General features: G+C 38.6%; 1 protein-coding gene across 1 annotated transcript in view; it reads right to left on the minus strand.

Annotated features, from left to right (window-relative positions):
• Window positions 1-659: 659 nt before the first annotated feature.
• abi1b (abl-interactor 1b) overlaps window positions 660-26,282 on the minus strand; it is a 29,897-nt gene continuing 4,274 nt past the window's right edge. Inside the window, exons 2-10 of the mRNA XM_079819960.1 lie at window positions 20,492-20,659; window positions 17,688-17,864; window positions 11,461-11,567; window positions 11,161-11,301; window positions 7,770-7,867; window positions 6,266-6,475; window positions 5,823-5,909; window positions 4,650-4,835; window positions 660-1,673 (exon numbers count right to left, since the gene is read on the minus strand). Coding sequence (XP_079676086.1) covers window positions 1,498-1,673; window positions 4,650-4,835; window positions 5,823-5,909; window positions 6,266-6,475; window positions 7,770-7,867; window positions 11,161-11,301; window positions 11,461-11,567; window positions 17,688-17,864; window positions 20,492-20,659 — 1,350 coding nt within the window. The 3' untranslated portion in view covers window positions 660-1,497. The remainder of the gene's footprint in view (window positions 1,674-4,649; window positions 4,836-5,822; window positions 5,910-6,265; window positions 6,476-7,769; window positions 7,868-11,160; window positions 11,302-11,460; window positions 11,568-17,687; window positions 17,865-20,491; window positions 20,660-26,282) is intronic.

Below are 26,282 nucleotides of genomic sequence, written 5' to 3' on the forward strand. Positions count from 1 at the left end.
CTTCAACAGTAGTTTGAGACGCTTCTAAAAACCAGAAACCAGAATCATATTGATGTTTGTGCCATGCTAACAGTTATGAGCTCACATTTGTCAGTACTATACACTACTAAACTTGATTTTTTCCCCCATGAAATCTATGGATTTGCGCCTAAATTCCGGAAAACTTCTGAACTGGTCAAAATAGAAAGACAAATTCAGCTTTGCATGGTCCCCCTACATAATATATACAATGACAAAACTGATTTCTGCTACTTCATTTTTTTTTCTATGGGCAATGAGACTCGTTCAGCTAGTGAGCCAGTGTCGCCCGGTCAGTGCAACATAATCAAGTTCACAATACTTCAGCAGTTCAAAACAAAAACACGATCAAAGACCAGCTTGGCACAGTTTAAACTCACAGTATATGGGTGAATCTCATGAAAACATGTCCAGGTCACAAACGAAAAAAAAAAAATTTGCATAAAGGAAACAAAGCCTATAGGACCATTAAGATATTTTTTTGCATTTAATAATGTATTGGATAGTTTGCTTTTTGAGGTTTTTTTTTATGATTACTGTAATACATTTTTATATTTAAATCAGCATAAATTAATGGCAGTACAAGAAATATTATCAGAATGTATACAAATGAATTAAATAATATATATATTTTTTTTTTTCAGATTACAGTAATGAGAATGATAATTGTTTTTTGCATTATGGTAATATTAATAATAATAATAATAATAATAATTTGGGGAAATGTGCTTACTTGTCATAAAAAATGTCCTAATGCAAATAAAAAATTAAATCTTAGATTTTGTTGTTATCTTTTTTATCTTGGGGTGGAATATACAGTATATAACGTGGACATGTTCATATGAAGTTTTGTTTGATATGCAGAAGAATCTCTGCACATTACTGCATCTGTCTTTTCCCTTACAGTCATGAGGTAAAATGATAGAAAATATTAGCAAATCCTGAAGGCGAAATTTAGGTAAAAACGTCATTGTCACTTACATATTTTTTTGCCTAATTATTTTCCAGGCATAATAATATTCCAAAAATGACATTCAAACATTTCTTCCTCCTATAAAGGAAGAGTTTGACAGTTTAGTTAAAAAAAGAAAAAGAAAGAAAAAGAAGAGAGAGAGAAAAGTAAAAAAAAAAAAAAAAAAAACGAACTATCCCTAGCTGACACTTGGCAAATACGGATCTCAGTACAATGACAAAACACGCACAAAAACAAACACTAGCAACAGCCTACAGGCAACGTCTCACTGTAATATATGTACAAAATATATGAGGCAACCTAACCAGAAAGTAGTGAGACTTGTTTGTTTCTTTTCATATTCTTTGTAGAGGCAAATACGAGCCCTGTCTCCTCAAACAGTGAGCATTGTAGATGCCTTGATACATTGGTGATTGGACAAAAACAAACATTCAGTCATATTCTAATGCACTTTGCAATGTTTGTAACTGATTGGCTGCATTGTATGATGTCTCTGGGATTTAGCATTAGTCAGCGTAATGCATGATGGATTCAACGTAGTTGCCAGGAAACAGTCCGGTCACACCATTACACACGCCCTCGAACCAGCCATCATCATTTTTCTTGATGATGTAGATGATGGCGCCCTCCATGAAGGACAGCTCATCATCTTTGTCCTTTGAGTAGTCATAGATGGCCACCACTGAAAGAGGAGAAGACAGGGTTAGTATCCATCCATCCATCTATCTGCCTGTCTATTTGTCCATCTATCTATTTGTCTCTTTATCTGTCAGTCTATCCGTCTGTCTGTCTGTCCGCCTGCCCACTATCTCTCCATCTATCCATCTGTCAGTCTGTTTGTCCATCTGTCTGTCCGTCCGTCCGTCCATCCATCCGTCTGTCAATCTGCCAGTCAATCCATCCAAATATACGTCTGTCTGTCTGTCTGTCTGTCTATCTATCTGCATCCTGATAACGGTCTCAATTGGAAAAGGCATTCTCAATTCAAAAATCTTACATTAAAAATATTATTGTGCCTTGGCAGTAAATCTGTCTGTCTATCTATCTGACTATCTGTCTTGTCTGTCTGTCTGGGTAAAAAACACAGATCTATCTATTTGTCTGTCAGTCTATCCATCTGTCTGTCTGTCTGTCAGTCTATCCGTCTATCTATCTATCTGTCTTGTCTGTCTAGGTAAAAAATACACATTTCTCGATTTTAAATCGATTCTCATTTTGAAGAACCGATACTGATTCTTAAATCCCAAGAATTGATCTTTCATTCTATGCTGTTTTCAGTTGATGAATGAACAAAGCTTTGTAGCGACTCCCATCCAATTAAATCGCATTAAGCTTTGTGCTTTGTTACTTCTGATATGAAACAAAGTCTCAGCTTTCAAATTCTCTCAATTTTATTACGAAATTCAAACCATAAATACCGTTTTTGGCGCTCTTTAATGTGCTGTAGCGCCTCAGTTCAAGCGGCACGTGAACCGATCATCTCTTCTGCTTTACTACTAGTTACAGCAGCAAATAAACATGAATGAACATCAGAAGGAATGTTGAAAGAAACAGAACAACTTACTGAAATGAATCATGTCTCATGTAATCGCTCAATCAACGTTTCAACCATGGAAAGGCGTCAATAAAGCATGTCACATTTACCTCAGAAAAGCCATTCAATGACCATAAACTTGATAGGTTATCTCGAAAAATACTCTTGAGAGGAGAATTTTGATTAATATATGCATTAGATTACATATTCATTTTATTTTTTCCTGTTCTTCAACATTTACTGTTTGAATAAATCCTTCATGTTTTATTATTTAAATGTTATTAAAAAAAATTGTATAAACAATTATGTCGTTCAAAATGTACATTTTTTAAAACGTTATTATTATAAAAACTTGTTAAATGCAAGTAGTCTACAAATAAGTTAATGTTAACCTTTAATATTACGGTGATGTATCAACTGAGGTTCCCTATATAGTTAACAGCATTGTAACTTGGGTATACACTGATCAGGCATAACATTATGACAGGTGAAGTGAATAACACTGATTATCATCACGGCACCTGTTAGTGGGTGGGATATATTAGGCAGCAAGTGAACATTTTATCCTCAAAGTTGATGTGTTAGAAGCAGGAAAAATGGGCAAGCATAAGGATTAGAGCGTAAGGTTTGACAATGGCCAAATTGTGATGGCTTGACGACTTGGTCAGAGCATCTCCATAACTGCAGTTCTTGTGGGGTGTTCCGGGTCTCCAGTGGTCAGTGTCAAAAGTGGACCAAGGAAGGAACAGTGGTGAACTGGCTACAGGGTCATGGGTGGCCAAGGCTCATTAATACATGTGAGGAGCGAAGGCTGGCCCGTGTGGTCTAATCAAACAGACGAGCTACTGTAGCTCAAATTGCTCAAGAAGTTAATGCTGGTTCTGATAGAAAGGTGTCAGAATACACAGTGCATCGCAGTTTGTTGCGTATGGGGCTGCATAGCCTCAGACCAGTCAGGGTGCCCATGCTGACCCCTGTCCAAAGCCGAAAAATGCCAACAGTGGACACGGAACATCAGAACTGGACCACAGAGAAATGGGAGAAGGTGACCTGGTCTGATGAATCACGTTTTCTTTTACATCACGTGGATGGCTGGGTGCGGGTGCATGTGCGCCGCTTACCTGAGGAACACATGGCACCAGGATGCACTATGGGAAGAAGGCAAGCCGGCGGAGGACGTGTGATGCTCTGGGCAATGTTCTGCTGGGAAACCTTGGGTCCTGCCATCCATGTGGATGACACTTTGCCATGTACCACCTACCTAAGCATTGTTGCAGACCATATACACCCTTTCATATTGGAAACGGTATTCCCTGGTGGCTGTGGCCTCTTTCAGCAGGATAATGTGCTCTGCCACAAAGCAATAATGGTTCAGGAATGGTTTGAGGAGCACGAGTTTGAGGTGTTGACTTGGCCTCCAAATTCCCCAGATCTCAATCCAATCGAGCATCTGTGGGATGTGCTGAACAAACAAGTCCGATCTATGGAGGCCCCACCTCGCAACTTACAGGACTGAAAGGATCTGTGGCTAACATCTTGGTGCCAGATACCACAGCACACCTTCAGGGGTCTAGTGGAGTCCCTGCCTCAATGGGTCAGGGCTGTTTTGGCAGCAAAAGGGGGAGCAACACAATATTAGGAAGGTGGTCATAATGTTATGCCATGTACTGTAACTGATAGGCCCCAATTAATCGACCTGTTTGTCTGTCTGTCCATCCATCCATCCGTCTGTCTTTACGTCTAGCTGTCTATCCATCCATCTGTCGGTCTTTCCATCTGCTCGTCTATCCATCCATCCATCCATCCATCTCTTTCTTTCTGCTCATCTATCTATCCATCTGTCTTTCCATACATCCATCTGCATTTCCATCAATCATCTATCCATCTGTCTTTCCATCTATCCATCTGTATTTCTATCTATCCATCTGTCTTTCCATCTATCAATCCATCCATCCATCCATCCATCCATCTTCATCCTGATTACGATCTCAATTGGAAAAGGCATTTTCAATTCAAAAATCTTACATTAAAAAGAAACAAAAATGAATTACTCATATTGTTGTGCCTTTGAAGTAAATCTGACAGTGAAAACTCGAAATGAAAACTCAAAAGCAGCTCACTCACCCTTTTCTATATAGGATTTTGGGGCCCAGTGGGGGTCTCCATCAGCATAGGGGTCATTGTAGTGCACCAGAGCTGCATCTTCTTCATCATAATCCACAGGTGGAGGTGGAGGGGGCGGAGCTGCTTCCTCAAACAAGGGTGTGTCCTCAGGTAGAGGAGGAGGGGGAGGAGACGGGCTGTCTGTTACTGGAGGACAAAAATGATCAAAATGAATTTTAATTTAGAAATTAAAAACATAAAATCACAAAAGAGATGTATTAAAGGGGTCATGAACTGGCTTTTTGTAAAAAAATGTATACTGTTGTCTGAGGTCAACTTATGACGTTTGTGTGGTTTTACATTCAAAAACATCATAATGAATAAGTAATAGGCTATTTTCTGCCTTGGTTTTGAGGCTCTCTGAAGAAACGCTCGGTTTCTATGGGTGTGCCGCACTGAAGACTTGGAAGTAAACGCCCACGGCTAGGATTGGATACGATTTGCATATTTAATGAGCTTCAGCTCCCCTCAGTACATGTGGGAATTGTTTTGAAAGCGTCTGGGGAAACGCTCACAGGACTCGCAAAATATCTTTATCAAACAAACACAATGATTCATCTCTCATCCACTCGCGATTATTTGGAATGTTATTTTTTTATTACTTGGCCGGCGCGATCAGTGATTATAACTGCAAACCGTACACACGCACGCACGCCCAAGAAAGGAATGTTATTTCACTATTTAAGATAGCCCGTCGGCAGATTCTGACATCAAGAGTTTTCTGGGCCTGGTGTCAATAAAGCTTTTATTTGACTAACAAGGAAGTTTTCAGCTCCGAAACTTACAGGATATTCTTATATTGCCATGATCTCACAATGAACTTTTATATATCAAAGGCTCAAAGGAAAGTTGATTTCTCAATTCATCACCCCTTTAAAGTCACTGTTTGTATAAAATGTGTTTTTGAATATTTTTGTATTTTTTGCCCTACATATAAATAATAGTACTTGCCTATATCATAACATTGTATTACCTTTTAAAATTATAACTGTTAATATACCTATATGTTAATACATACAAATGTAATAAATATTAAATTTGAGGTACAGAGAATAATTCATACATGGCAGGCTGCAGGTGAACAGAGACCGTATGTGAAGGTCTAAGCGCTATGCTAATGTGAGCGTTACTCACTGTTCTCCTGAACTCTGGCCACAAAGCCAGTGAGGGGAATCTGGGGCGTCAGCTGCACCATGGGAGGAGGCGGTGGAGCGACAGACACTGGAGACACATGGAGCGCAGATGCAAAAACATTCATACACATCCAGCCAGACAGAAAGAGGATAACACTCAAAAACAAGCCCAAAGAGTTAAACACAGGCAGAAAAACAGACCAAAGGTAAAAGCAGTTGTGAGTTATGTGACATGAGGAGATGAACAGCAGAAAACAGGCAGATCATCGGTTACTAGGTCTGCTAGTTGCTAGTAACCTCATTTATTTGGTTTGGTGATGCTAGTGGTGAAAAAATTACATACTTGAGCTTGATATTTGTTTTGTAATGTAATGGCATTTAGGCATTGTAAAGTGCAAATTAAGTGCCACTGAATAGCACTCCCTAGCGTGGAACTGAACTCACTTGTGTTCTGGGGGTATGTGGGACCCCCGTTCAGGTGGGGTTGAGGCACAGAGAACTGGGAGGAGCTAGCAGGGGCGCGCCGGTAGGTGCCGGTGGCGGACACCATAGAGGCGGAGGAAGAAGTGGTGGAAGAATTGTGTCTGGAGATCTGTCGGGAGATTGTTCCAAACTGAGACATCGGGATTGGGCCCAAACCTGGACCTGGAGGAACTAATGAAGGGAAGATAGAAAAAAAAGGACAGAGACAGAAGATAAGTCCAATGCAAAATAGATCACTCAGTTAGGGGCTGGGTGGAAATTCCACAATAATAGGGCTGGGTATTGATTCAATTTTGATTCATCATCTTGCGATTTGATTTGATTCAGTTTCACTCTCAATTTAATTTGAATCAATATTGATTAATTTGTATATAAATAAGGTACAGCACACAACTAATGCTGTAAACCATATAGTCAAAATTTACATTTCTTATTTTTTATGGAATATTGCAGTATGTATTACAAATTATTTATCTGTGCATATCAATTCATGTGCCAGTCTTTAATCAAGCTAACTTCTCTCTCTCTTGCAGCTCATCTCTTCTCTGATAACAAGTTTACTGGTGCAAGGGGCGGGACAACCTGTCACTCGCATGACATCACAGCAATAGCCAACCACAACCATCCAATCAATTCCCCATGGACAAAATCAAGTCCCGCCCTACATTTTTTCTTGTTCGAGAATTAGTTTTACTCGGATATATGTCACAATAAGAAAATGACTATTGCAATTTCCATTTCATGCAGACTTTAAAAGTTTAAATGATTTGTAAACAAACATTAAAAATAGCACATAAGGCGTTTTGATAACTTTTTAATATAATTGTTTCTATTCAAATACATTTTTTGAATTAAATATTTAAACTGTCATAAAAACTGCTTTCATGATGGATTTATTCAAACATACATTAAATACTGAAGACATGTTATGTATAAATATAATAAATATACGTATAATACATTTAGTAAAATGCTCCTCTCTAAAGTTCATTTTTCAAGCCATCAAGCTAAGTACACTCTAAAAATGCTGGGTTAAAAACAACCCAAGTTGGGTTGAAAATGGACTAACCCAGCAATTGGGTTGTATTAACCCAGTAAATGGGTTGTTTTAACCCAGCGGTTGGGTTAAATGTTTGCATAAAACAATCCAATTGCTGGGTTAAAACAACCCAATCTTTGAGTTAAAACAACCCAATAGCTGGGTTAGTCCATTTTCAACCCAACTTTGGTTGTTTTTAACCCAGAGTTTTTTAGAGTGTAACAAAGTGCAAAGCTTATTGTGATTTATGGAAGGTTTTGTAACGCTTTGTTCATGCATAAACTGAAAACATCATAGACTAAAAGATTGATTCTTGAGATATAAGAACAGCTCATCAGCATGAGAATTGAATAAAATAAAATACAAATCTATATTTTTAACCAGCCCTACAATATAATATAATGTGTGAAAAATGCGAATTGTCACCTGGTGCCATACTGGGAGGGGAGGGTGTTGGCACAGCCAGAGGGATTCCCATACTATTACTGCTGTTCTCCCGACCGCCGCTGCCCCCACTACTGCCACTGAGACACACAGAGTCAGAGGGTTACAAAGAGCTATTAAAGCAAAAAGCATGCATTGTCATAAATTCACAAATCTTTTATTGAGCCCTTCAAAAAGTCATTTTTGACACCATCAAGACCTTTTGTAACTTGAGTTTGGAGAATACATGTGTTAAATCAAAGGTTAAGAAACAGTTTACTGTTATTTCTAACCTTATTCACCTTCAGCTTTCCTCATGAGTATAACAAGCCCACTGGGCAAGCAATGACAGTGGTGAATCAAGTTTATGAGAAAGAGAAGAAGACTTGTATATTTAAACAGTGCCATAGAATTAAAAAAAATGACCAATGAATCTGTATAAATGAATGCCATAACTTCACTGATGCATTTGTTTTTTGCGAGAGGAATATAGACATCACGAGAGAGCTTAGAGATTAAGTTACACCAACAAAAGCAATTTTTAAAGGTTAGAAACATATAGAATATTATATATATATATATATATATATATATATATATATATATATATATATATATATATATATATATATATATATATATATATATATATATATATATATATATATATATATATATATATATATATATATATATATATATATATATATATATATATATATATTAATTTTTTTTAATTCTCATAATTGTGACTTTATATCTCAAAATGTTACTTTATAAGCAAGTAAGTCAAATTTTAGTTATATAGGACTTGTAAAAGCTGCAACGCACAAAGTGCTTTACACAATATAAGAAAACAAAACATTCATGAAGAACTATAAACAATATATGAACAAATAAAGTGTAATAAAAATATAAAACCCCAGAACAAACAAAAAGACAATCACAAAATACTAAAAGCACCTCTATACATATAAGCTTTTAAACGACATTTAAAAACAGACCTAAATCCAGCAAATCTAATATCCACTGGATATTAGTCTCCATTAGTTTTATATTTGGTTCTTGGAATAGCCAGCAATTTGTTAAAAGAAGATCTAAAACATCTCACTATTTCATAAGGTCTCAAAAGCTCAGCTTAATACATAGGCACCAGGATACAAACCATTTAATGCTTTGCATGTCAACAATAAAAACGTAAAATCAATCCTAAAATGAACAGGTAACCAATGTAAAGAAGCTAAAACAGATGCAATATGATTCAATAACTGGCTGCAGCATTCTGTACTCATTGTAAACACGATAAAGTATGATGATTTAAAGTATAAAACAAGGTATTACAATGATAAAGACGTGATGAAATAAAAGCATGAATAAGCTTCGCTGTATTATTAAAACTCAAACCGCCTCACCTTGGAAATGTTTCTTAACTGATAAAAACAAGACTGAACCAACTTCTTAACATGATATTCAAAACGAAGATATTCGGAAAAGACTTTTTAAGAGCTAGCTCAATATGATTTTTACTCGAGCTCTGACCCATTATTACAACTTCAGTGTTATCAGTGTTTAACTGCAGAAAGTTTGAGGCCATCCATTTTTTTTTATCTGTTAAACATGCTTGAAGGACATCCAGACTAATCAAATCCTTGTAATTCAGTGATAAATATAACTGTAGGTCATCTGCAAAGCAGTAAAAGTTAATATTGTTTTCGAATTACAGAGCCAAGAGGAAGCGTGTAAATTGAAAACAGAATTGGTCCCAACAGGGGACCCTGCAGAACACCACCATTTCCAACTTGCACTACAAATGTCCTATTTGACAAGTAAGACACAAACCAATCCAATGCCCTCCCTGAAACCCAAACGTTTTCAACATATTAACTGAATTAGAATGGTCAACTGTATCAAATCAAATTTTATTCTAAATTATTAAATTAACTAAATTATTATTATTAAAACTACCTTTAACAATTGCTTGGCTACTGCCTTCTCTATTATCTCACAACTTAGACTTTATTTCTTGTAATAGTGACTTTTATCTTCAACTTTAAAGGGGTCATGAATTGAGAAATCATTTGAGCTTTTGATATATAAAAGGTCATCATGGCAATATAGGAATATCCTGTAAATTTCAGAGCTGAAAACTTCCTTGTTAGTCAAAGAAAAGCTTTTATAGACACCAGGCCCAGCAAACGATCGATTTCAGAATATGCCACACCTTGACGTCATCATTTGGTGAAACACCGCCTCTGCAGAAGAAGATCAACGCCTACTTCATCACTGCCTGTTTAGCCCCGCCCACCAATTCACGCATGTAACATAGGCCTAGTGTTAAACCATCCAGCTACAAAGCAATAAACATGCCGTTGAGGATTACAAAATATTGTGCAGTGATTGGGTTCAACAGTAATGCAACATGTAAGGAACTATGTTCATTCTAATGTCTGATCTGAAATGTGATGGTTCATGTAGTCAGATGTTCTTTGTCTGTATGTCAGTAAATCAAACCAGTGACTAAACATCAACTAGCGTTGTTTCTCTAGTATGATGAAAATAATCTGTGATCAAAGAAAGCTCCATTTGCAATCGTTTGAGCAGCACGCGCTGGAGCTGTCAATCAAACAGGAGAGTTTATCATTGTCTCCCTTTTTATTCAACGAATCTCTTAACTATATCACGTTTGCACTGTTAGTGAAGATGAAAGCATTATTTAGTGTACAGAAACTGAGTTGCAATGACGAGATCACTGCTTTCATGCTGTGTGATCGGCTACAATGATCATCACTGCAACCTTTCATGCCACGATCTAAATATAATGCCATAGATCTAAATATAATGCCATAGATCTAAATGTAATGCAACCCTTTTCACGATTAGTTAACCATGAGAGCTGTAATAGTAAAAAACATGCTAAAAGAGAGAGTAATAGTATTTCAAATGGAAAGACGTTAGCCAATCACAGCAGTGGGTGTTTACACTGATGTCTCACAGTGGACACGACCCTTAAAACGGAGCGTTCAGAGCAGAGAGCAGAAGGCTAAAATCAGGGTAGGGAAAATGCCTTTTATTTATAAATTATGACAATTTTTGATGTAAAAAGCATTCTAACATTATAAGTGCACCCCAGGAAACAACATAAAACAATTTAAAAAAACGCAGTTCATGACCCCTTTAATATATCACAATAGGGACTTTCGCACCGGGTAGTTCTAGGAACTTATTTCTTGAAACTAAAACAGAACTAAAAACAAAAAAAAAATCCAGGTTGCATTCGCACCACCAGTAGTAATTTAATGCATCCTTGCTGGATAAAAGCACTATTTCTTCCAGCACAGGGTCTCAAATCAATAGACGGCCTGCATTGTCTTGTGTATCCATGTGTGAGCTGTACCTGTGCGTTCTGGGTCTCTGATTGAGTGAGGCTGTGCGTCCCGGGCTGTTCTGGCTGCCCAAACGTGCTGGACTGGTCATGTAGTCATTAGGCACCACAGGAGGCTTGACTGGCTCGAGGGTCTTATACGGTGTGTTTCGTCTGAGAAACACAAACATTTGTTAATAAAGATGCAAACTACATTCAAAAAAAAAATTGTTGTAGGAGGCCAGACTCCTAACAAAATAATTGTGGCAATAATTGACAAAAATCACAGGAGACAGCTTGAACACATGAAAAAAGTGAAATATAGTGACTTACCCCAGGGTACCTCTACCTGCCATGGGGGGGCTTGGGGGCTTCTGTGTGGGTGGGTTGGTCCTTGATAATGTTCCTCCACCTGCCCGAGCTGGCTGGTTATTCCCTTGCTGAAGAAATTGACAGGGATAACAACATTATGGCAACTTTCACAGTCATGATAATATTTATTTATTCAAAATGAAAATCCGTTTATCAAACATCCAGCATAATGCAAACTACAATATGTATCTCATATCAGATTATGGAAATGAACTATAATGTGTATTACACAACATAATAAAAAAATGTTTTGATGCCTGTAAAAAAAAAAAGATCCAAGGCAAAGATGGTAGCAACATAGGACCCCGAAAGCATTGTGGGTTGTGTGCTTACCTTTGCTTTAAGCCACTAAGTGAAAGCATTGAGGAAGAGAGAAGAATTAATGTTATTTAATTACTTCAACTTAATGAAAAAGAGAGAGAGGAGAAGCGAAACAAAAAACCTTTGAAAAAAGAACAAACAAATACTGATCTAATTTGACTGATAAGAATCTAGAGAGAGCAGAAAAGTCAAAGCTGCTTACACAAAACAACCGAATGATAATCACATAAATGTCAGTCATAATTACCATCAAATCAGCCTCATAAGCAAAGTTATAAATAAAGTCAAATGTCTTTTCTAGCTTACGGTGTATTTATAATGTATCATTATCCTTAATGTTCTTTATTATATATGTGACATAATTACAAGGATTTAGTCTCACATGTGGATTTAATTTAATATGCATTATATATTATACCGGTATATTAGAATTTTTAAAAGTTTAAACCTGTACAGCAAATTTGCAAACCATCTTTCAATACAAACTGCCTCAAATACTTGTTAGCTTGCAGGTTTTTTTTTGTATTTGATCCACATTTTTTTTACATTAAAAAAAATTGCTTCCACACTTCTGGGAAGGCTTTCCACAAGATTTTACATTTACATTTAGTCATTTAGCAGACGCTTTTATCCAAAGCGACTTACGAATGAGAGCAATAGACGCAACTAAAACAGTCAAGGGCAACAATATGCAAGTGCTGTAACAAGTCTCAGTTAATCTAGCATAGAACACATAGGACAGTTTTCATTTTTATTTTTTATTTTTTTTTATCTATAAACAGAAAAAGAATAGAATGATAAGTGCTATTCATGATTGGTCAGGTGCTGCTGGAAAAGATGTGTCTTTAGATGTTTTTTGAAAATGGCTACAGACTCGGCTGCTTGAATTGAGATAGGTAGGTCATTCCACCAGGTGGGAACGATCCAGGAAAAGGTCCGTGAGAGTGATTCCATGCCTCTTTGGGATGGCACCACAAGGCGTCGTTCACTTGCAGAAAGTAAGCTTCTGGAGAGTGTGTAAGTCTGAACGAGCAAGTTTAGGTATATTGGTGCAGAGCCTGTGGTTACTTTGAAGGCGAGCATCAGTGCTTTGAATTCGATTTGAGCGGCTATTGGCAGCCAGTACAGACTGATGAAGAGAGGTGTGACGTGCGTTCTCTTGGGCTCGTTAAGACCACCCTCGCCGCTGCATTCTGGATCAGTTGAAAGAGTTTGATAGAAGTGCATTACAGTGGTCCAGTCTGGAGAGAACAAGAGCTTGGACCAGGAGTTGTGTGGCCTGCTCTGATAGGAAGGGTCTAATCTTCCTGATGTTGTATAACGCAAATCTGCAGAACCGGGTTGTTGCAGTAATGTGGTCAGTGAAATTTAGCTGATCGTCTATCACAACTCCAAGGTTCCTGGCTGTCCTGGACGGAGTTATGGTTGATGAACCTAGCTGAATGGAGAGATTATGTTGAAGTGCTGGGTTGGCTGAGACCACAAGCAGTTCTGTCTTTGCAAGGTTGAGTAGCAGGTGATGTTCTTTCATCCAGGCAGAAATGTCTGTCAGGCAGGCAGTGATACGAACACCAACTGTAGGATCATCTGGTTGAAATCAAGGAGGTAATCCAGCACCCGGAAAGCATGCCTTCCATAGGGGCAGCCATTGCTAACCAAGCCATCACCTGCTGTTAGCATCCCATTGACTCCCATTCATTTTGGTGTCACTTTGACAGCGAATAACTTTGCATCTGAGGCGTTTAAAGACTCCATTTGTCCATTGTTTATTTTTAAAGAAACACGACAATGTATAAAAGGCTCCATTACCTTGTATCTTACACTATCGACCCGTAGAAGCCTTTTTGTAAAGCCTTTTTGCGTCATAACCACGTGACTCTCTGCACGCAGTAGAAAAATTACCGTATAGACCCAAGGAGAAGCTCGCAGGCAATCTTTTACTGTCTATGAGGCAATCGGGGGGCGTGGAGGCATAAAGTCCGATAAAGTTAAGGGAGAAGCATGTGGAGAAGCTCATAGAGAGCCAAAAGCAACGGGACAAAATATTTCAACAATGTGATTCAGATTTCACTTTGCACAACTACTAGAAGACTTGCCACTGCTCACGTCACATCTACGTCGTCAAGCTCAGTCTGAGGCTGCTCAGTAAGCTCAGCCATCAGGAAGTGAGTGCTTCTACTTGACTTGACTTAAACTATGGTTTAAATGAGAAGTAGAGTTGAGTGTCATCAGCATAGCAGTGATAGGAAAAGCCATGTTTCTGAATGACAGATCCTAGTGATGACATGTAGATGGAGAAGAGAAGCGGTCCAAGCACTGAGCCCTGGGGAACTCCAGTAGCTAGATTTTGGAGCGTTTCTGTGGGAATTTTTGCCCATTCATCCAGTAGAGCATTTGTGAGGTCAGACGCTGATGTTGGATGAGAAGGTCTGGCTCACAATCTCCGTTCCAGTTCATCCCAAAGGTGTTCGATGGGGGTTGAGGTCAGGGCTCTGTGCGGGCCAGTTCTTCCACACCAAACTCCAACCATGTCTTTATGGACCTTGCTTTGTGCTCTGGGGCACAGAATATAGAAGGACCTTCCTCAAACTGTTCCCACAACATTGGAAGCCTGGCATTGTCCAAAATGTCTTGTTATGCTAAAGTATGTGTACTTTAGATTTCCCTTCACTGGAAGCCCAACCCCTGAAAAACAGCCCCATACCTTATCCTTTCTACACCAAACTATATAGTTGACACAACGCAGTCAGGCAGGTAACGCTCTTCATGATTCGTCACTCCACACAAGTGCTTTAAACAGCTCCAGCCAACACTTGGCATTGTACTTGGTGAAGTGAGGCTTGCATGCAGCTGCTTGGCCATGGAAACCCACTTCACGAAGCTCCCACCGCACAGTTTTCATACTAATATTAATGCCAAGGGAAGTTTGGATCTTTTCAGCGTGTTGGAGACTTTTTCTCACCATGCGCTTCAGCACTTAGTGACCCATCTCTGTCTTTGCTGTTGTTCCTAATTGCTTCCACTTACCAATAATACCATTTACAGTTGACCACGAAATATCTAGCAGGATAATTTCACGAACTGACATCGCAAAGTTGGCATCCTATCACAGTATCACGCTTGAATTCTTTTAGCTCTTCAGAACGACCCACTTGATGTTTGTGTAACTGCAAACTGCATGGCTAGGTGCTTGATTTTATACACCTTTGGCCATGGGTTTGACTGAAACACATGCATTGTGTGTCCCAATACTTTTGTCCATATAGTATGTGTGTATATACAGCTTAACCAGATCTATATAGTATATACACCGATCAGGTATAACAATATTGTGTTGGTCACCTTTTTGGTCAAAACAGCCCTGACCCATTGAGGCATGGACTCCACTAGACCCCTGAAGGTGTGCTGTAGTATCTGGCACCAAGATGTTAGCAGCAGATCCTTCAAGTCCTGTAAGTTGCGAGGTGGGGCCTCCATGGATCGGGCTTGTTTGTTCAGCACATCCCACAGATGCTCGATTGGATTGAGATCTGGGGAATTTGGAGGCCAAGTCAACACCTCAAACCCATTGTTGTGCTCCTCAAACCATTCCTGAACCATTTTTGCTTTGTGGCAGGGCACATTATCCTGCTAAAAGAGGCCACAGCCACCAGGGAATACCATTTCCATGAAAGGTTGTACATGGTCTGCAACAGTGCTTAGGTAGGTGGTATGCGTCAAAGGAACATCCACATGGATGGCAGGACCCAAGGATTCCCAGCAGAACATTGCCCAATGCATCACACTGCCTCCACCGGCTTGCCTTCTTCCGAGTGCATCCTGGTGCCATGTGTTCCCCAGGTAAGTAATGCACACAAACCCGGCCATCCACGTGATGTAAAAGAAAACATGATTCATCAAACCAGGTCACCTTCTTCCATTTCTCCGTGGTCCAGTTCTGATGCTCCGCACTTTTGGTGCTTTCGGCAGTGGACAAGGGTCTGTCTCATGGGCACCCTGACTGGTCTGCGTCTATGCAGCTACAGTAGCTCATCTGTTTGATCGGAACACACGGGCCAGCCTTCGCTCCCCACATGCATCAATGAGTCTTGGCCGCCCATGACCTTGGCGCCAATTCACCACGGTTCCTTCCTTGGACCATTTTTGATAGACACTGACCACTGCAGAACGGGAACACCCCACAAGCTGCAGTTTTGGAGATGCTCTGACCCAGTCATCAAGCCATCACAATTTGGCCCTTGGCAAACTCACTCGAATCCTTATGCTTGCCCATTTTTCCTGCTTCTAACACATCAACTTTGAGGACAAAATGTTCACTTGCAGCCGAATATACAGGTACCGTGATGAAGAGATAATCAATGTTATTCACTTAACCTGTTAGTGATCCTAATGTTATGCCTTATCAGTGTATATTTAAAAATGTACCATGTCATTCCATCACTGTTCCAATTGAATTGAGAATAAATAATTAACTTTTGAGAAATACTTGATGGCTACATGTCGTTGTTTTAATAATTAGTTAACACTTCCAAATTGTAAATAAAGTAATATTTTTTGATTAACATATTGCATTTTGCTGTGGTATTGAACTTTATTGATATTTTGCCATTGTGACAATTCAACATCCACTAATTATGATAATCGCAACATAAAGTTTTGACTGAAGGCTGAGGAGAGACGTATGTCCTCTTATGTATGTCAGGGGTGACTGACAATGAGAAGGCAACATTTGATGAGTTAAGTGTCCTAATTACAGAGCCAGTATGAGGGCAGCCTGCGGGGCGTTTACTCAGCCGAGGGGGGAAAAGGCCAGCACACATGAGCACCAAACTAATGAAGCCTTTAAAACAGGTCTTGGGGTGAGCTGCTGGCACATGGCTTCAAGATCTGGCTCAATTATATAGGGAATGAAAAGGCTGAACAACTAATAGTGAATATTGTTGACACCGTGTCACAACAACACACCATCCAGACCAATCATGGCATCATCCCATAAAAGCCATTAGAAAAAACATAAAAGGTCAGAGTAAAAATGCAAAGACATCTTTCTTAATTACTTCTTAGTTCAAATAGGGACAATCTAATGTGATAACATCGGTACGAGGGTTCAGAGAGCAAACTGATGTCATTATAACAGCTCAGAGCTGACACTGATGGACATGAATAATTTAATAACATGAATATAGTGAAGGAAACCTGAGAGGGGTCACACACACACACACACACACACACACACACACACACACACACACACACACACACACACACACACACACACACACACACACACACACACACACACACACACACACACACACACACACACACACACACACACACACACACACACACACACACACACACACACACACACACACACACACACACACACACACACACACACACAATTAATTAATTTCTTTATCAGTTTGTTGATTCTTTCTTTTGAATACTGTTATCTAAAGCAGTCAGATAACGTTTTTTTGGGCAATTTTTTTAACATTACATCAAGGAAAAGTTTAATCTGAAATTAAACCGTAACATGATATAAATCAAATAAATCTCTTAATTTATTGTAAACTAACCAGTGATGTTTTATTCAAACATTGGATTCTTAAGCCATCTGGCCTATTCTGTATGCTTAAACTCTTTGTACCTGAGAAGCATTCGTAAAAATACCATTTCCTCTAAAGGTCTTGTTTTTTTTCTTCTTGGTTTATTAAATGCTCTAAATCACTAAATGCTAATCTCTTATACTTTTGGATGCAAGTCTTAATTTATAATTAATTCAAAAACTCTAAACCTAAGTATGAACAGTAGTAATGATGCTTACTATAGCAAACATCAAAAAATGTTGACAAACTTACTTTAACACCGTGACCCACATCATCCAGCAGGGTGTAATCTATGGGCTTCCTGATGTAGCGCACGGGTCGCTCCATGTTGCCGGGGGCGATGATCTTGTGGGTGCGAGATGTGTTTTTGTTAGTGGTGAGGATCCCAATCTCTCGCCTGGCAACTTTCTCTTTATGGATGTCCACAGTCTAAATGAAAAAAAAAAAAAAACGGAGATGGAGATGGGAAATTTTTTGGAATTGATGCAAGCAATCATAGCCTTCATGTAGCAAATATATATTGCTTCAAAGTAGGTGTCTGAATACAGATGAATCGTGACTTAATTAATATTCATAGGCCTTTCTATATGTAAATTGAGGCTGAATTCAATAACACATTTGTATGATGAATACAGTAATATCTAAAATATATAAATCTGTGCATCTCTAAAGTTGTCCATAAGTAAAATAATTAACATTTTACAACATGTCCAAATATTTATATTGCAAATTTTAAATTGGTCAATTCAAATTTTTAAAAGTTGATGTTACACCTTTTAGAGCATAAGACAGATAATACAGTATGTACACATTAGCACAACTGTTTACATTGATAAGAAATGTTTCTTAAGCACCATATTAGAATTATTTCTGAAGGATAATGTGACACTGAAGACTAGAGCAATGATAAAAATTGTAATAATATTTTACAAGAAGTCAGTCAGTTCAACTGCACGAATGATGGACACCAATGATGGGATCCAAGCAGAATTTGCTATTTTTGACATAATTTGCCTGCCATTTCTGCCTATCTTCTTAGAGAAAAGTGGTGGCAAATCAGTTTGCAGGAGCCTTTTAACTTCAGTAGAAGGCAAATCATTAGATCTAGTTTCCATTAAGGCTCTGAAAATCTACTCTAGCACATGATGGGGCAACGGGATCTCTTATTACCCTCAATAAATACACCCCCATCCCCCACTTTGGATGAAAAAATTCACTCTGACATTGTGTTCAAAGGGTGATGCATCTACAGTGAGAACTAAAAGTGTCTGAGATGCTCTTTACAAATCGTGGCTTACAATAAATCTAGGCTTGCATTGGATATGACTGAGCTCAGGCTCTAGGCATGTCAAGCATTATGATTATTTAATTTCCAACATATTCAGTGTAGTTAATCACCATCTGCATAATCCATAGTCTAGTCCATGTAAATCTAATTATTTATGCATTACATAAGTGATGGCAGTCAGGAACAGCGGAGCATGTGAGGTCAACTGGAGATTTAAGAAAATTTTTTGCATTTGGTGCTTCTCTGAAATTCAACACGCAAATATGAACCATGGGACACAATAGCAAGGGTCCAAAATTAACTTTTTGCCACACTCAATGGCAGGTAAATTGAGAAAGTCAGTTCTAATTTGTATAATGCTTTTCACAATATGCAATGTTTCAAAGCAGCTTTACAGAAGTCTATACTGTTATGTCAATACTTTTTATGTTAATGCCAATAAAATGTCAATTAAGATACAATTGTGAAAGTGAAAACTAGCTGGTTAGCAAAAAGTCTGATGTGCTTTTTCCAAGAAGTCATTTAAGCGTCAAGAAATATAGGGTATGGCTTTAACCCTCACGTTGTGTTCGGGTTATTTTGACCCAGAGAGGATTTTCTTTTCCCCGAAAATGCTAGTTAAAGGTGCACTATGTAAAACATTTTCAGTAAAATATCCAAAAACCCAAAAACTACGCCAGTTTTATATATTTTGATCAGTTGAGTACTTACAATATCCCAAATGTTTCCAACTATTTGTAAATCGTGAGAAAATTGCTATTTTAACCAAGGAACCGGGATGTGTGAGGGAGTCGCCTGTCAATTGTGTCATATCTGCGTTACCCTCGGTTTCTGAAACGCTTTACTCTCACTGCAGTGTGAACAAGTATCATAGCAGCCACCAAGAGAACACACAGAGTAACGTCACAACATAATTTTCAACACACTCAGATGTATCTAATATGATAAACAGAGCTGCGTTACCTCATACTCATGACCGGAAAATCAGAAGTGGCGCCGGCGACTATGCCATAATAAAAGTCCAGCTGCTCGCTTGCTGCTGTTGTGCGCTCTTCTTATTAACAATCGCTCCAGCGGCCTTGCTCAACTCCACAAACACGCGGTCCTGCTCTGCTTCATACTACAGTAACGTTAATAATGGCATCCATGAACATGATTTCTGCCCGAGTCCTATCCCGATTCTTTTTCACCGGCTGTGAGGTGAAGACCACATGTCCCAAGATAACGTTATCGTATTGGACTAAAACTTACTGACTTTACTCACCCAGGGTATAATTACTTCCCCAAAATTTTTGAGGAGAATTTTTTACTCATTTTTTGTGTTACACTTGTGGTGTTCCTGGTCAAAAATTACCGGCCTACAAAAAATTGCTTATAAATCTCTCATTATTTTATATTATCACCAAATATTGGATTCAATCTTTTTGTCAACTTGTTTTTCTATCAATTAGAACAGGTTTCGTATTTATTTTTGGAACTGATTGATCGTAGGCATCATTGATCTGAGCTTATGCTCCTCAGTTTATTTTGAAACTGAATGATTGTAGTCAGTTTTGTCACTATTGTCTCTGTAGTTTAAGATTACATTTTGGTTTAAGTTCTGGATTCACAACAAAAAAAAACAAATCCAGACGCAAAAGTTTTCATGGTGATAAAAGTAGTCTTTTGGGGGGTTCACGATCCACCAGTTGAGAACCACTGAATCAAAGCATGCTGGGTAAGGAACACCTGGTTGTTTTTGGTTGGTGTTGTAGTGCCCAGGGCTGACCTGAGAGATATGGTTGATGGAGGACTCCATCCTGCGCAGCTGTGAAGCCTGGATATCCAACAGCTGCAGTACATTGTTGGCTAAGGCATTGATCTGATAGGCCACGCTCGCCAGGGACTGGGTGGTGTAGGCTTTGGTCTCCTCCAGGGCTTTCCTCTTGTCTTGTGCCTAAACAAAGATAAAAATAAAAAAACAGAGATACCACAAGTTTTAATGGTATATTTCACACAAAACTACATTATTTATTTCCTCTACAGAACAAAAAAAGTAGATCTTTTTTTGATATTTTGAAGAATGTTGGTAGCCAATATGTTTTTGTCACCATTGGCTTCCAATACATGGAAAAAGAAAAGAAAAAAAAGATTCTCAAAATATCTTCTTTTATGTTCCACAAAAGAAAAGTGTGTAAGAAGGTGCTTGTGAAATATAGGTTCAAACAAATCATACACAATAAATTATTTTCCAAAGCATCTCACACTACTAAAGCTGTTGTGCCTCTGTGAATGATGATGCACCGATATGAACATTTTGCCCGATACCAATAACTATTTATAGCTATTTATAAGCTATTTATAATGCCGATAAGCGATATATAGGTCGATACATTTTTGAGAGGCTAGTTACAAAAACAAAGGTCTCACCATTAAAAGCTATGTCCCAAGCACACAATTATAATCTTCTCATTATAATTTTATGACAGAGTTACGCTGTGCATGTTGCAATTAACTGTATTTTCCATTTTTGAAGTGATCCCAATTATATTTCAAGCAATTCAAAACCATCATGGTGAACAGTGCGCATATTAAGTATCTCAGCTGAGGGAAATAATCCATTAATTATCGGCTTTAATATATCGGCCAAATTTTCCTTTTGGGCCGATAACATAAATGAACATATATCAGCCGATACCAATATGGTGGCCTATATATTGTGCATCCCTAATATAAAGCATCTTGGATTACTTAAAGGACTCCAGAGGAAATCTCACATCACATCAAATCATGTGGAAAAAAACATTGGCTGCCCATTAAAAGCTTGTGATTCACAGCGCAAGAAAGAGTAGAGATGGGTCAGTAACATGCTGAATGCAGAAATAGTTACCCTAAAACAATCCAAAACTGTCCGTTTGAACCTCACAAAAGACACCCATGTGCTTCACCATTGAGCCCAAATACAAAGGCACTGAAACCCAGGTTTGTACATTAGAAGTACACTACCATTCAAACATTTTGGGTCAGTATGTTTTTTTTCCCCATAAAAAAAACACAATACTTTAATTCAGCAAGGACACAATAAATTGTTTAAAAGAGGCAGTAAATACATTTATAACGTTATAAAAGATATACAAATAAATGCTGTTCTTTTGAACTTTCTATTTATCAAAGAATCTTGAAAAAAATGTATCAGTTTTCACAAAAATATTAAACAACAAATATTTTCAACATTGATAAGAAGAAATTGAGCAGCAAATCATCCTATTGGAATGATTTCTGAAGGATCATGTGACTGAAGACTGGAGTAATGATGCTGAAAATTCAGCTTTGCCATCACAAATTATACATTTTAAAATATATTCAAAAAGAAAACAGTTATATATTATTTCAAACTATTACTGCTTTTAATGTATATTTGTTTAAATAAATGCAGCCTTGATGAGCAGAAGAGACTTTCTTTCTCAAAAACATGAAATATTACAGACCCCAAACTTTTGAACGTTACTGTATGCTGCATGTGTTTTAAATCTACTAAGTAAAATTATGGTCAGTTAAACCGGATTAACAGCCAGTATAAGCATGTAAAGGATGATGTAAAGTTAGAATTATTATAAATGAAATCCCAATCTTCCTAAACAAATAAATGGCCAAAATATAATAATTGGAGTTCATTTTGTGAGAAGGAAAAAAACAAAAACGCAGTGTGATACAAAAGACATGAGATAGGGTGTCAAATATATAATTTAGCGGTCATTATACAAATATATTTGACCACAGAATGCTGTAAATGACTCCCTGAAATACTTCTAATTGGTCATGTAACAAAGCAGGATATTCTGTATAATCTGACAAATGATTCCAAAAAAGATCTGATGAAATCAACAGGCAACAAATAACTTAGGTTAAACTGTATTCAGACAAGAGGTGCAACCTGATGCAACTGATGATAAACCATATCCTGAAATTCAAAACATTTCACATATTAAACAATTTCCTGTTTCATCAATGACATATTTTATAGCTTAGAATGACAAACATGAACAAACTCTAAACACTTGCAGACTTTTAAAGCCATTAAAAGCAAATAAACATATGGAAATAACATTTGGAGTCGTTTTTAGCACATATCCAAGTGGTTTCTGAATGTTGTGGGTGGTTGTTTATTGGCTCAATGAGTATCTATGATATTCTGGTCCATAAATATTGTTCACTTCACTCCTTTAATGTAAATGTAGGGGTTTCTTTAAATCTCTAACCTCAAATATGAGAAATAGCAAGCAGCACTTTGCTGCATAATTACCAAATTGCCTTGGTCTTGAATCTAGCAATTATGCATATCACTGCACTCCTCACACTCCATGCATTTGTGAGGGAATTTGCTTTCAGGAGACTAATAGTTTCCATGTTAGAATACTATTACATGAATACTAGAAGCTCACTTTGTATGAATAATACCATAAGTGAATATAATCTTATATTGTTAAAGTAAACATGAAACAGAAGTTGCAATAGTCTTCCCTATGTGACGTATATCGGAGTGAAACTGCTTCTTGAACCAGAATTAAAGAAATAAAATGTAGGGCGGGACTTGATTTGGTCCATCAACAGAGATGAGAAGTGATATCACTGCAAGAGGGAGGGGAAGTTGTTTTAAGTAAAGATTACGAGGGCACATCAATTAAAAAAAAAATAATGATGTGAACGGAACGAAGGGCCATTGAATTATTAGAAAAATAATGCACACCCAACCCGAGGTAGTAATGCGTTACAGACTCGGGTGTGCAATATTTTTCAATAATTCAACAGGCCGGAGTCAATTATTTCGCTCATACTACATTAACCACCCCTCAAAACATTGTTCAGAGGTTGTATTTAAAGATATTTGTCGCTCTTGTGTGTAGGACTAATTTCTTACGCATCTAATTCAAGCCTCCGTTGCTAAATCGAAATGTATGTGTGTGCGTTTGAGTGGGAGACAGAGCAGAAAAAAGAGAGTATGTGCTTTCTGTACATAAAATTCACAAAAAAGTTGAACAAAATGAACAAAAAAGAGTTTTTTATCCTATTGTTTACTATATTTCTCAGCCTCCCCGGGAAAGTCTATGCCAGGGTACTGGAGAGGAGAATACGGCCGATAGTAGAACCTCGGATTCAGGAGGAACAGTCTGGTTTTCGTCCGGGCCGTGGTACACTGGACCAGCTCTATACCCTCTACAGGGTGCTGGAGGGTTCATGGGAGTTTGCCCAACCAGTCCAGATGTGTTTTGTGGATTTGGAGAAGGCATTCGACTGTGTCCCTCGCGCCGTCCTGTGGAGGGTGCTCGGGGAGTATGGGGTCTGGGGTCCTTTGCTAAGGGCTGTCCGGTCCCTGTATGACCGAAGCAGGAGTTTGGTCCGCATTGCCAGCAGTAATCAGACTTGTTCCCGGTGCATGTTGGACTCCGGCAGGGCTGCCCTTTGTCGCCGGTTCTGTTCATAATTTTTATGGACAGAATTTTTAGGCGCAGCCAGGGGCCGGAGGTTTGGGGACCACGCGGTTTCGTCTCTGCTCTTTGCGGATGACGTTGTCGTGTTGGCCCCTTCTGACCAGGACCTTCAGCATGCACTGGGACGGTTTGCAGCCGAGTGTGAAGCGGCTGGGATGAGGATCAGCACCTCCAAATCCGAGGCCATGGTCCTCAGTCGGAAAATGGTGGTTTGCACACTTCAGGTTGGTGGAGAGTTCCTGCCTCAAGTGGAGGAGTTCAAGTATCTAGGGGTCTTGTTCACGAGTGAGGGGAGGATAAAACGGGAGATTGACAGACGGATCGGTGCAGCTTCTGCAGTATTGCGGTCGATGTACCGGTCTGTTGTGGTGAAGAAAGAGCTAAGCCGTAAGGCGAAGCTCTCGATTTACCGGTCAATCTACGTTCCTAATCTCACCTATGGTCATGAACTTTGGGTCATGACCGAAAGGACAAGATCCCGGATACAGGCGGCCGAAATGAGCTTTCTCCGCAGGGTGGCTGGGCGCTCCCTTAGGGATAGGGGGAGAAGCTCAGTCACTCGGGAGGAACTCGGAGTAGAGCCGCTGCTCCTCCACATCGAGAGGGGTCAGCTGAGGTGGCTCGGGCATCTGTTCCGGATGCCTCCAGAACTCCTTCCCGGGAAGGTGTTTCGGGCATGTCCAACCGGGAGGAGGCCCCGGGGAAGACCAAGGACACGCTGGAGGGACTATGTCTCCCGGCTGGCCTGGGAACGCCTCGGTGTCCCCCCGGAAGAGCTAGAGGAAATGTCTAGGGAGAGGGAGGTCTGGGCATCTCTGCATCCCCCGCGACCCGGCCCTGGATAAAGCGGAAGAAGATGGATGGATGGATGGATGGATGGATGTTTACTATATTTATTTGCTTGATGAGTATCCTTGGGGGGACTAGGTTATTTTGCTGTTGTAGGCTGTGAAGACCTTTGAAATAAATAATCTGGCGATGTGATATGCACTCTAAAAAATAATTCAGTGGCCTAGTAAATATCACAGTAACAATTAACTTTATTAACTTAATAAAATTTCTAAATATCATTTATTTGATGTTTTGAGTTGAACATACCAAAATAATTGACTAAAACGGTTGAGTGAGCGCTGCTGTTTGAATTCTCTTCAGTCTCCAGAGGAGTTCCTTCTTCTCAGTGTCGCAGAATTGGAACATTTCCTCTGTGAAATTCAGGTTTGTGTGTTTTATTTTATATATAAAATCATTACTGAGCTTAAGAATGTTTTATTTAATGCAAAACAACACACAAGGACGCAATGTGAGTAAACGAGTGCTGCATCTGTCTTTGAAGCCCCTGGTGCTACTGCCTTGCTCAAAACACACAACTTTATTCCTTAAAATAATGAATATAATTAATTTGGATGATAAAATGTTCTTAAAACTGTGCACTGTTTGTTTATTGTCAGGTTATAGATTCAGGCGCGTTGCAGCATCTTTGAGCTACGAGTGAAACGCTGGACAGCGGTCTGAAGTTCAAAGTCCACCCCCAGAGCGCGAGTCCATCTCAGGCTCGAGAACCAGCGCTGATACGGTGGAAATTGGATAACAGACAGGTTGATTACACTTGAATTACTTTTAAATGTTTGTTACATGAGTTTAAATGTTGTAAATATGTTGTAAAATATTGTATACATGTCAAAACTGTAATATATGCTGTATTGCATTACTCATCGACAATAAAGGCCATTGTCATGTATAAGTGTGGTTGTGCGGAGTATTTTACAAATGTTTAGAGGAAATTAAAGTTATACTATAAGAGTTAATATTACTCATAAATAAAAACAGTTATTTTACTCTTAAATATTGGTTTTTAAATGTTTTTCCTCCAATTTTTTCTACTCAATTTTATTTGTAAATGTACCAAATGTAGTTACACAGATGTACTTTTTTTACTTGCATTTGCTCAGCTCATATGGTGTATGTCATTTATTTCACTGCTTTAAAATGTACTCAATTTTATTATTGTAAAAATGTTTCACCAAAAAAATTGAATAAATCATAGTAAACGTTTTTAGAGTGTGGAACCGTGATGTGGTCGAGAACTACCTG

The sequence above is a fragment of the Gobio gobio genome (genome assembly GCF_949357685.1).
Source record: "Gobio gobio genome assembly, chromosome: 6".
Classification (NCBI taxonomy): domain Eukaryota; kingdom Metazoa; phylum Chordata; class Actinopteri; order Cypriniformes; family Gobionidae; genus Gobio; species Gobio gobio.